At 42.9% G+C, this 12753-nt stretch overlaps 1 protein-coding gene across 1 annotated transcript; it reads left to right on the top strand.

Moving 5' to 3' along the window:
* Positions 1–7422: 7422 nt before the first annotated feature.
* On the top strand, positions 7423–8513 carry LOC133885427 (LOB domain-containing protein 1-like). Its single transcript, XM_062325142.1, has 2 exons — positions 7423–7752; positions 7829–8513. Exons 1-2 carry the CDS (start codon positions 7513–7515, stop codon positions 8201–8203), a joined length of 615 nt encoding a protein of 204 aa, XP_062181126.1. The 5' UTR covers positions 7423–7512; the 3' UTR covers positions 8204–8513.
* The last annotated feature ends 4240 nt before the right edge of the window (positions 8514–12753 follow it).

Below are 12753 nucleotides of genomic sequence, written 5' to 3'. Positions count from 1 at the left end.
ACGCGGCGAAGTTCGTGTGCCCGAACCGAGCATGCCACCGCCACGCCTCATCACTGGCGCGTGCTGTCAAACAGACCGGCTGTGCGAAGGTGATGTCGAGCACATATAGCCGGCCTGGACTGCGCGGTATCTTAGCAAGAAGTCAAATTCGTTCATCCCGAATGCGCATGAAGCCTCCTTTGGCGTGGACGTCGAGGCCCGCCTCGTCGAGTTGACCGACGCTAATGATGTTGGCGGCGAGTTGCGGAAGGAAGTAGCAGTTGGTGAGGGTGTGGTGCTCACCATTCTTGCAGGTGAATAGCACCGTCCCACATCCCTCGATCCGGACGATGGAGCCATCGCCAAGACGAACATTGCCGGTGATGCCGGTGTTGAGGTCGGCGAATGCAGTTCTGCACCCGGTCATATGATTCGAGGCGCCGGAATCCACGATCCAGTGCCTTGGATCACGATCTGCAACATCATCCAGCGCCGCGTACACCTTCTTCTCCACCAGCTTGACCGTGCGGCGCGATGGAGGTGCCGATCTCTTTCTCCCCCAATTGCCGGCAGCGGGGAAAACTTCAAAATCTTGTGGCGCGCTCGATTTCACCTAGGACACGGGCTCCTGGGCAGCTGGTGGCGAGACATCCCGGCCCACCGGTAGAAGCGGATCGATTAAGTCCACACTCCTGCCCGTGAGCAAAAGAAGTGTGGGCTCATCATCTTCAGCCACATGGGCCTGCTTCTCCTTCTTGGATTTGCTTCGGCAATCCTTGGCCCAATGGCCCAGCTTGCCGCAGTTGCGGCATTTATCATCTTTGCGAGCTTGCCCGGTGGACGAGCCCTCGGAGCTGCCAGCCCCGCCGCCGCCGTTGTGCCCCTTTCCGCCACGGCGCTTGCCGCGGCCACCAGTGCCACCGCCACTGCGATTGGCCTCCTGATCTCTCTTCTTCTGCCGCTCCAGCCATTCCTCCTCCGTCAAATACAATTTGCCTCCACTGTTCTGGGAGGATGACGCCGAGGACTGCCCCGAGTCCTCTGCCGCCTTAAGTCTTCCTGTGACCTCCTCGAGCGAGAGTGTGGATATATCAAGTAAAGTTTCGATGGAGAGAATGAGTTGCGTGAACCTGGGGCGAGCGACACGAAGATATTTCTCGACGACTCTGTTGGCAGGTTCCGGGTCGCCGAGAGTGGCGAGTTGGTTGACGACTGCCGTGAGCCGCATGGCGAAGTCCTCCACTGTTTCTCCGTCGCGGAAGGCAATTGACTCATACTCCGCGCGCACCTTCTGAGCGCTAGCCTTGCGGATCCTATCATCACCGACTCGGAGGGTCTTGATGCAATCCCACGCCGCCTTGGCCAACGCTTTGGTCGCCAGTGTGGAGATCATCTCCGGCGGGACTGCACTGCAAATGGCATCCAACACCATTCGGTCTTCATGGAGCTCGACGTCGCCCGAATCGGTGGCGTCCCACAGGCAGCGTGCCTGCAGCTTGATCTTCATCAGCAACGACCAATCGTTGTAATTCGTCTTCGTCAGCATCGGGTAGGAAGCCGCTCCGCTAACCTCCTTGAACACACGCTGGACAACAACCTCGCGATCGCCATCGTCATGATGTCGAGGTCGTCCTCGTGAGGGCGAGCGCGCACGGTGCCGCCTATGAGGCGACCTGGTACGGCCAGGTGCGGGAGCCGACACCGCTCTGGTACCACTTGTCAGAGCTCCCCGGTAAAACTTAACCGCACAAGTTAGAACACACGCGAATGCTTGGAAGAGAAATTGAGCACCGAGAGGAATTTTGTGCTGCGTTCAAGCTGCTTTTCTAGACCCTTTCTTGCGCTATATAAAACAAAGGAAATACAACGTTAACAACCAACGCCCGAGTGATTTTCACGCCGCGCTTGTGCCGCGTCCATCCCCACGACGCACAACGTGCTTCTCGTTCATGGCGCGAGACTCGGACGCCACGAGCTACTCTCGCCACGCCCCAATGGCGCACGCACGGCATCCACACAAACCGTGGCCTCATGCATGCGCTAACTATTGACCAAAAAGAACAGCTAACTGAAACAAAAGACCAGGCACAAATTTATTTCTAACAATGGCCAGCTTCCTGGCATGAGGCGAAGGGGATTTTTTTGGGGTGGAGAAGTATAGTCCATCTCTTACACACTTTCAAAGGACATGCACCAGCTTAAATAGGAAATAGAGAAACGATTCACTTCTGGCAGGGTATGTGAGGAGAAATAATTTTGGTTCAATCCTTACCTGAGCTATGTTCCTACATAAAGGTCAAAAATATCAACATGAAATCATCTCTATGCAACCATCATCTTCATGATTTATTTTACTTACCTCTATCAGTTCAAGCTTTCTTTTAGATTCAGAGCAGAGTAGAAAGAACAAATCTAACAGAAATGATTGATCTTTGGACGGACATATGGGCACTGCAACCTTTTCGTCGAGAAGGGCATATAAAATTTTGATGGGCCACCCACCGATTCATCCTGCTTTTAGATGGATATGGAGATCTACTTGTTAGAAAAAAGAACATAAAGTCTTCTTTTGGCTACTCTTGGAAGACAGGCTAAACACAAGAGGTATGTTGCAAAGAAAGAATATGGCGCTGGATGATTACAATTGTGAACTATGCATTATTCAGAGGGAAGAGACCAGTATTTATCTTTTCCTCAGATGTAGCTTCGCAAGAGCATGTTGGAACTCGTTTGGCATTTCAATTCCACAACAAATATGCCCAGAACAGGTTTGGAGTTACATAAAAGAGAAAGTAAAAGTGTCCTTCTTCATGGACATAATAATTCTAATGTGTTGGAGCATCTCAACAGTCCGAAATAACTGGATCTTCAATAACATAGATCCCACTATCCAGAGATGCAAGATGAAATTCCTTTATAAGTTAACTTTGGTGACTCATAGAGCCAAAAGAAAATACTTTCCTCAAATTTCCCAACGGATAGATTCAAGGCTATAATCTCTTAGCTTTATTTTGTTTTCTTCCCTCCCTAATAATTACCTCCCTATGTAAACTTCTTTACTTAATTTTAATATAATCGGTAGCGACCTAGTCCCTCTAGTTTTCCTAAAAAAAAAGTCTGACACCAGAAATTGGATTAAGCCTACAAGTGAACTATTGAGTATTCGTGTCCCTGTTGTGTTGAGCATGCAATTGGCTGCTCGGGGTTGTATCAATAAAGTTTTCTCTTCAGTCTAAAAAAAGTATACGTTAATAATATTTGCGTAGTTTTGCATTATGGTATATTGCACGTTGCTGTCAGGAAGCGTGATGTCAAGGAGAAATCCGTTAATCCTTGACTCGTTTGGCCGCTCGGGGTGGGCTCCATATCCCCGCCACTCACAGTAATAATATACAAGTACATGCGTCATGAAATGCTTTTTTTTTTTTGCATTATGCGGCCTTTATTTATTTTTCTTTAGACAAGAATCACAAAGAAAAATCATGTCAATCGAAAAAGATACCACACTCATCTTGGTTCACATATATGTCAATCGAAAAATTCAGGTGGTTAAGTTTCAAACGAAGATTGTAAGACAATGTACAATGATATTAGTGCAACAGATTTTGCATTCCTAAATATATCTTCTAGATGATTTATATTATAGAAGATCCGGTGAGCAGGCTGCTCGAGAGCTAGCTAGCATCACAGTCGTGGTCTCGTGGAGAAGGTAGCTGCGTGAAGAACCGAAGCGGACGGCATGCAAGACGTGCAAATGCGTCATCGTGGCGTCACCCGTGGATGACTCAGATTTTTTTTAAATAATATTATTTTATTGAAAAAATATAAAAATATAATTTAAAATAGAAAAATGTATAAATAGGTGTTAGTCGGTACTCCAATTACTGACTAAGGTGTTATTGGCAATTGAAGTACAGACTAGTTCCTTGTTAGCAACCAGATAAACTATCGGCATTAAGTATGTCGATAAGGGGTGAGACGGTTGGCAATGTCAGTACCATATAGGCTATCGATGTGCGCGTAGTACTTATCGGCCCTCATAAAGCTGAGAAGCGGCGTAGTACTTATCGACCCTCGTAAAGCTGAGAAGCGGCCACGTAGCCCTCCTAGTAATACTTTATTTGTTGATAGACCTTGGATAGTTACCGGGCTACAACCACCTCCCCCTTCTCTTCTGTTCACTTTGTGTTTTCGGGAGAGAGGGTCGGTGGCGGTCTAGAGAGAGAGCAACCAACAAGGAGAGCAAGGGAGAGGGGCGTGGGGGAGAGGGCGGCGGGGAGAGAGGGAGATCAGCCTTCTACCGCGAGGTAATTTTTTTATTGTATTTACTTTTTTGATTTATGAATTAGAGTAGTACAATTAGAAATAGAAATTATGTGAAATGGATTAGGAATAGAATGTATATTAGGGTATATATAGGGTAGCGTACTACTAGGTTATATTTAGGGTTAGGATTTGTGTAGAATTTAGGGTTTATTAAGGGTTAGGTTTATAGGGTATAGCTAGGTTTAGTATACTTTTTAGGGTATTTAGATTAAATAGATTTAAAATAGAAGTAGCAATTTGTATGAGATTTTAATTATAGTATATTTGGTTATATATTAATAGGTTAGGTTTGATTAGTTTAACGCCTGTATGAGATTTTAAGTAGTGAAAGAATTTATAGAAACAATGAATATTTATTGTATGGTTTTATTAGATTTCGAGCGCCTTATATCATCAGATTAATTTTTATTTAGTTGACGCAAATTAGTATGATTGTTAGATCAAGGATGTCGATAGTAGTGAATTCTAGAGTTTTTTACAGTCATAGCTATATCATGCGTTGTGACAACGGGTAGACATGAGTAATTTTCAGTATGTGGATATAAATCTGAATGGTTCGGAAAAGAGTACGTTCTTAGGATGGAGGAAGCACGCCAAACGCAGAACGCACATCGTGCAAGGCATAAAGAACATCAGTGGCACGAACAAGAACGCAAGCAATAAGAGAAGAACCTTCGCATATGGGACATGGAACACCAGCGTCGTGAGACTAAACATAAGAGGCAAGAGAATGAACCACAAAGGCGAGAGGAGTTGCTATGGAGGTGTCAGGCTATCCTTCATCGTCAAGAAGAGGATGAGCGTGAAGTGGAGCGTGTGAGAAGAGAGAAATATCTTCGCTCGACTCAGTAGACCATTCGTTGTATTTCGCAATAAATTAATCATGATCCTCTATCATTTAGCCATGTTGTATTGTGGCTAAAAAATCACATTGTTGCAAAAAAAAAAAATCCACTAAAATCAGTCATGTCAGCACTTAGATTGCCGATAAGCCTCTCAGCTTTGTAACAACCGACATACTTGTCAGCTAGCCAACTGCTAATAGGCTTGTTCGCCTGTAGAGCCAGGATGAGAGGGACCTATCAGTAGTTAGTATGCTAACAGATCCTGTCGATACCGATAAGAGCTTGTCCCATCTGCATGTGTGTGTCAAATGGGATGTCGACACTCTGATTATCGATAAATGGCTAGTCGGCAATTAAAGTGCCGATTGATACTTATTTCTAAAATTTTCCATTTTAAATTATATTTTTGTATTTTTCCAAATAAAAAGTATTATTTAAAAAAATCGATGACTCACATGTGAAAGAGCAAGTTGGTACTGATGACTTTTAGTTATATACCACTACAAAAGAGTTGGACAAGTAATGGCCCGAGTAAGTCAGAGGGAAATACGCGTGTGTATGTATATCTGTCTGTCTGTTTATCGATCGATCTATCTATCTCTCTCTATATATATAAATGTTTGTATACTCCGTTACGATTAGGTATTTTGAGCTTTCTATTCGGTGAGTCATCATCCAAGTGATTTGAGCCCTTCGAACAAATAATCCGACAAGATCGTATTTTGCTAAAATCAAATCATAATGTAGGCATAGAAATAGAGAATAACTACTAGTAGTTGGACTCTGCAAATAGTGCCCCGAATCCTTGGTGCCGAGCTGGCAGGCCATTAAATTAGTGATAATGCTGCCGTCGGACGTCCGAACCGTCTAAACCACATCGGACGCTGCTGTGCAGCATCACCAATATAATTTCTCCCACTCGTTGCTTCATCTCACAATTTACCTTGCCTTATCACTTTCAACACATTCCTTAAATATATTTAACAGATAATTAAAGATATTGTTACATATGATTTGATTGGATCGGTATTGTATTAGATGTGTTTAGGACGTTGTAATATGTATTTTGAAATGTTGCAATAGTAAAATTTAGATGTTACAGTTTAGGGTGGGAAACTCAATTTTATAGATCTATAATCTTTTTCATGCTATTTTTTATGGGATTAGTAAAGGAGTCGATCTTATTTAAGATTTGCTGCACGAGCTCAGGGTCGAGTGATTCTATAGGGTTTTATCTAAAAATATTGCGTGTAACATAAAGTGATATTACAGTAGGAATTTTCTCCTAAAATCGGATACATAAAACAAGCTATTTTGGCAAAAACCTGTCCTCAGTTCGGATTGCTGGCTGCGTGTATGTTTTTTAATGTTTCAAATATTGACTTTTGATATTGCAGACAATATTTTTTAACATTGCAATGGATCACTAGAGCGTATGATGGATCCGGTGTCCGAGTGCTAGAAATCTAAAAAAATCATAGATTGTTTTGAAAAATTTTAGAAAAAAATCATAATTACATAGTTTCACATGTAGTTAATCTTTTTGTTCTATTTTAATTTTCTTTGAACTGTTCTTTTATCAAAATTTTTAGGAAAACCTAATCTATTGAGTGATGTTGTCGGTTGTGTGCTATTAGAAAAACCTAAACATTTTAAAAACGGTAATGTTGTGACCCGGCCGTCCGGACGCATCGAACACTTTGACTGGGCCGACCCATGTACTCAGACCTGAAAAAATTATCCATTCAAGTTAATTCCTATATTTTTACATCTCTAATGTTCTAGACGTTCAAATTTAATATTTCAGATATTATAAAAATTTATTTCTATAGTTATGTTTTATGTTACATCCTAGAATCTCTTATATACATATTCAGACTAAAAAAATTTATCTATTTGAGTTAATTTCTATATTTTCGTATCTCTAATGTATCAGATGTTCAAATTTAATGTTTCAGACGTTATAGAAATTTATTGCCATAGTTATTTTCATATGTTACACATAATTATACATAACATAAGTTTTGCATGAAAATGTTACGTGCAACACAGAATGATATTACGGTGGAAAATATCTCCTAAAATCGGATGCATACAACGAGCTATTTTGATATATGTTTTTAATATTGCAAACATTGACTTTCAATGTTACACGTTATTTTTTTATGTTGGAACAGACCGTTGGAACGTACAGTGAATCGGACTTCCGCGTGCTAGCAGCTCCGCTAAATTAGTCTGATTCCAGATCCTTGCTAGCTCGCACACACTCTCTTTATATACACTGGTTACCGCCAAACCTTCAAAGGCATCTCTAGCTCGAAACCAAGCACAGACCACAGATCAGATCGTGTCACACACACCAATGGACTCCTCGTGCGACACGGCGTGCACCGCGGCCGCGACGCTGCCGCACGGGGCCTCGTCGCCGCCGACGCAGCCGCAGCCGGCGGTGGTGCTGAGCCCGTGCGCGGCGTGCAAGATCCTCCGGCGCCGCTGCGTGGACCGGTGCGTGCTCGCGCCATACTTCCCTCCCACCGAGCCCCACAAGTTCGCCACCGCGCACCGCGTCTTCGGCGCCAGCAACATCATCAAGCTCCTGCAGGTCCGTCCCTCTCTCGCCATTGCTATTTGTACGCATGCACGCATGTGGCTGACCAGCCGGCCGAATGACCGAGCAGGAGCTGCCGGAGGAGCAGCGCGCGGACGCGGTGAGCAGCATGGTGTACGAGGCGAGCGCGCGCATCCGGGACCCCGTCTACGGCTGTGCCGGCGCCATCTGCCAGCTGCAGAAGCAGGTCAGCGACCTCAAGGCGCAGCTCGCGCGCGCGCACGCCGAGCTCGCCGGCTCCCGCGCACAGCACGCGCACCTCCTCGCGCTCCTCTGCGTCGAGGTCGCCGCTGGCGGGCACCTCGCGTCGCCGGCCTACTGCGCGGCCATGGACTACTCCTCGCAGCTCGTCGTCCCCACCTCGCAGGCCGCCAACGCGCTGTACGTTGTCGACGGCCTACAGGCCAGCCCCGTCGGCTGGGCCGACGAGCCGCTCTGGACATGAGCTCGATCAAGTCGCTCGCAAGCAGGTGTCGTTGGACGTCGAGATATTTAATTACTAAGCTGATCCGTATATGCATATATGCAATTATACAGCAAATGTGTGTATGTGTGTAAGTTTACTCGATGGAATAATACCAAGTTAACCAAAGGGTTTACTTGGTGGAGTTTCGGGCAGAGTTATCGTTTCAGCTATTTTCCTGTACCGTGTGAATCTGATAACTGGTAATACTTCAACTATACTGTATGGAAGGCTAGGGCTATGATTTACATGTTTGCAGCTAAGAAACATGTAATTAATTCTAAATACAGCAATTCACTTTCTAAATTAAAATTTGGCTTCCAACTGTGTATAAAATATCGAGCATTTTTACCATCCTTGGAAGGTACCACTAAATTATACCTTTGGAGGTACGAAATTTGGTACCTAGGTATAAAATTTTGGTAGCCTTCAAGGAGGGTAGGAAAAGTCTCATAAATATCTGTATTTAGGGATGCAAGTTTTGTAGTTTCTCGTTATTGAGTCGACTTAAAACTTTAAAAAATGAATTAAAGATTTACTCTCATCCAATTAAGTTAAGAAAAAAATAAACTAAACACTGATTCAGAACTACTCATTAGGTATCCACTTGCATCCCTATCTGTACACGTCCGTTGAATACAAAGTTCAAACTTATAGGATTTTAATTTGCATGCCAATCAGTAGGTGCTGGAGCTTGCTTAACATTTCTATTTCTATCATCAGCAAGGACTATGGAATGATTCCAGAATCCAAACAATAGTTCTATGCAAAAGGACTACCTAAAGAAGATTAGTCTGCTACCTAATCAATGTCGTTGGACTGTTTAAACAACGCTTAAGTGTGATGGAAGCTACGGCCAGTTCATATGGTCTCGTGCAGAACTGAAGCCACATACATATAATTAGAACCTGTTCATCATTAGGACTAGGTATTAAATGATTATATTGTTGAAAATTGTGAGTGACTGTGACCTTCCAGCTCCAACTAGCAGGCATGCGACAGACAGTAATTCAAAACGAATCAGATTAATTCCCCAGTTGATTGACTTTCTCAGCTGCGCTCGTACGAGTGTGTTGAAATGTAGACAGGCGTGCAAATACTGATCATTTTTTCAGTGAAAACATGCGTTGTTCATGTAAACTGGTCCTTGGATTAGTTTGTTCTGTTTTGTCCCATCTGGATAGTTCTTTGCGTAGGTCCCTGATGGATATTGTCAACAACTCAGCATGCATTTTTTCACCTCAAGCAAAGAAAAAACATAACATTGCAGTTTATATTACATCATGGATTAATTGGTCAAAACAAATCGTACGATGTATGCCATTACTATAATTAGCCTATTTGATATTCTCTGAATGATTAGAAGCTAGGAACAAGTTACTACATTAGTGAACTTCAGGTCGACGTAAGCCTAACGTAGTTCCTAAAAAGAACTACAATATGAACTTGTAGCTTACTGCTGGCTAGCAGCACAGATGCGTTGTACTGTGACCTAACTTACCTGATCGATTCAGGTTAGGACTAAAGAATTGTGAAAGTTTTATCCAACTAGTAGATAAAAAAAACCCCTCAAGCTCAACTGGGCCAGTTAAACTGCAGTGATCGCTTGGCTTTTGTCCTTGAAAGCAGGGTTTTTTTCTTCTTAAATCACTAGGTTACATCCATTTCCAATATTTACAGTTCTCAACCTCTTTTAGTTACGTCTAATCATAGTAGGACAATGCCTAGATAAGAAAAAATGGTAAATAACAAAACAGGTTAACCTAACTAACGACCTTATCTGGACCACCAGCAGATGGATCCAAGTCCAGTGCCAAACTAGAACATGTACGTGGCACACATGATCCAGTCAAGTGCTCATACATGCAGTGTATATACAAGCACACCCAAGATTAACCCTAGCTTAATTTGTCATTCAGTCAACCTGTAAAAATGTACCTAGATCTGGGTTAAATGGAAAATGGTCCAGCAGCATTCTTGGTCCGGTTATTTGCAGATGAACCTATAAGAGTTGGCAGCAAGTTCTGCTGTAGCTGACAGAAATATCACAGTACTGTGTACATTAATTGGTTGGGATGAGATTAGGATTTAGTTTAATTGAGTAGTTGTTATGCCGCAGCTAGAATTAGCAATTAGCATATATAAATGGATCAGCTAGCATTTGTACTGTAAAATGTCAAAACAACTATAGCTATAGTGTCAGCTACATTCCTTTCAGGCTTCTTTTTTCTCAGAGGGTACACCAGGACGCACACCCATGCACGCACATCACACATACACATGCGTGCACGTTCATACACACATTAGGATGGGATTGGGAGGCTTGATGCCTCGCACTACAGGATCTCCTGCTCTCTGCATTCGCATGTTGGAACTTTGATCCCGTCTGTCAAAGCAAATTGGTTGAGATGCGATTAGAATGGAACTGAAGGACATTTGCATGATAATGCATGCCGCCGTCGTAATTTTCAGTCCACATGTTTCCTCCAAAATTTGTGGAGATTTATTCAGCCATCAGGGGGCATGCATGCATCACGTATCTGAATGTTTGCAGCTGAGCATTGTCAACCAAAATGTCAAAAGGAGTCAGCTCATGTCCGTTCATAGGAACACTTCTCTGAGTCTCTGATCCTGGAGACAAAGCAAAGCTTAGCTCATCATATGCTGGTCGAGTTTCAGCGTAAGATCAAAGGGATGCTTTTTGAGGAAATTAACTTGTGTTTTATGTGCAAGTGACTTGAGAAGGAACATGCACTTGATCTGAACAGAAAGGCTGACGCACATGCTTAATCAACTTGGAGGGATTAATTCCAATTGGCCAATCATTAGTAAAAGCAAGGGTTCCTTTAACATTCCTATTTCTCTGATCTACAAGACTATGGGCATGGTTCCAATTCGCCAATCATTAGTCTACCTTGGACGCTACAAGTCTATTTAGGTTTGTCCTAAGTCATATATTTTTAACTTTGATCATCAATAGCTAAAAAATCATGTAGATCGATAACATAAGGTTGATATTATTAGATTCATCGTGAAAATACTATCATAATATACAATTCTTTCTATTTAAAATAATATATTTTTATAATTATTAGTAGTCAAAGTGATATGTTGGAGACCGTGTCGATGTTCTAATGGACTTATATTTGGGGTCGGAAGAGTTATTAATAAAATAGCCTACTAGCCCATAGGGTCTCATACAAAAGTGAAGGTCAAGCATAATTTTAAAACACCTGTTCATGATTGCCAGAACGTACGCAGTAACGATTTAATCGTTGAAAAACATGAGAAATCTATCCCAGCCATTGTCGACCAGGCCTGGGTGGAGCTACTAATTCAAAACGGTATGAAATTAATTCCCCAGTTGATTGACTTGCGTCGCTGTGGTCATATGGTCTGTGTGAAATGTATGTAAACCAGTGTGCCAGATACTAATACTAGTACTAATCAAGAGGTTTGCAGTACATGCATTCTCCACACTTTGCATCAATTTTCTCTGCTCTCCTACGTAGTATTTCTTGCGTAGGTCCCTTGCTAGTACACCACCAACAACAACATGCGTGTAGTTTATACCATATCTCAGAAGAAAATCAAACAACTGACACGACAGATAGGTAAATTAGGTATCACTGGCCTATGAATTTGATGCCTGATGACAAGCTAGGAACAGCTAATAATCAAATTGGTGATTAACCATGCATGCATGACAGCATGATCTAGTTTAGCTACTAGCAGAGATGCGTTGTACATTGACCTAACTTTGGTATAAAATTACCTAGCTGGATGATCCATACGACCATACCATACAAATTTGTCCAAGCACTATCCTAGCTACATAGTGGCCTTTCCCTTGTGGAAAAAATAGGGTTCCTACTTCCTATCCAAGCTACATAGGAAAAAGGACAGAACAAACAAGTTAACCTGGTTGACTACCTTATGAGATGGAACGCATGCATTCAAACGGTTCCAAATCCAATGCCAAACTTATATCTGTCAAGTGTCAATCCACATGACATGCACGCGCCGCATGCTGCTTCTCGGTTCACATATTTCTCCAAAATTTAGGGATATTTTGTTCGTGCATGAGGGGACATGAACAGTTCTGAAATTTGCTGAGCATCGTCAACAAAAATGTCAACCGGTGTCCGTGTCCGTTCATGGCACTTTATCTGAGACTTTGACCCGAGAGATCATACCCTGCTAGACAACAAAGCAGTGCAGATCATGTGGGTGCCAGGTTTTCAGCATGAGATCAAAGGGGTGCGTTTGAACTGGAGAAATTCAGGAGCCAGAAAAAAAAAAGCTAACCTGCTTGGTTGTTCCCCATGTCAAGTGCTACTTTATTGCATTTTCACATGGGTTAGTCCTTGTCTCCTCTCTTTGATCCATGCATTTTTCTCAACGTAGAATCATCAGTCATGTTGTTTGATTGGGTTTTGGGGAAGCTTTTCTGCATGCCAACAGCTGGTTACCAGGGGTAGGGACATGCTAATCTGCTTTTCTGCTGCCTAATCAGTCAATCACTGCATTCT

Source organism: Phragmites australis, chromosome 11 (genome assembly GCF_958298935.1).
Source record: "Phragmites australis chromosome 11, lpPhrAust1.1, whole genome shotgun sequence".
NCBI classification, from domain to species: Eukaryota; Viridiplantae; Streptophyta; class Magnoliopsida; order Poales; family Poaceae; genus Phragmites; species Phragmites australis.
The sequence above is the reverse complement of the archived record's forward strand: the minus strand, read 5'-3'. Positions and strand labels throughout refer to the sequence as shown.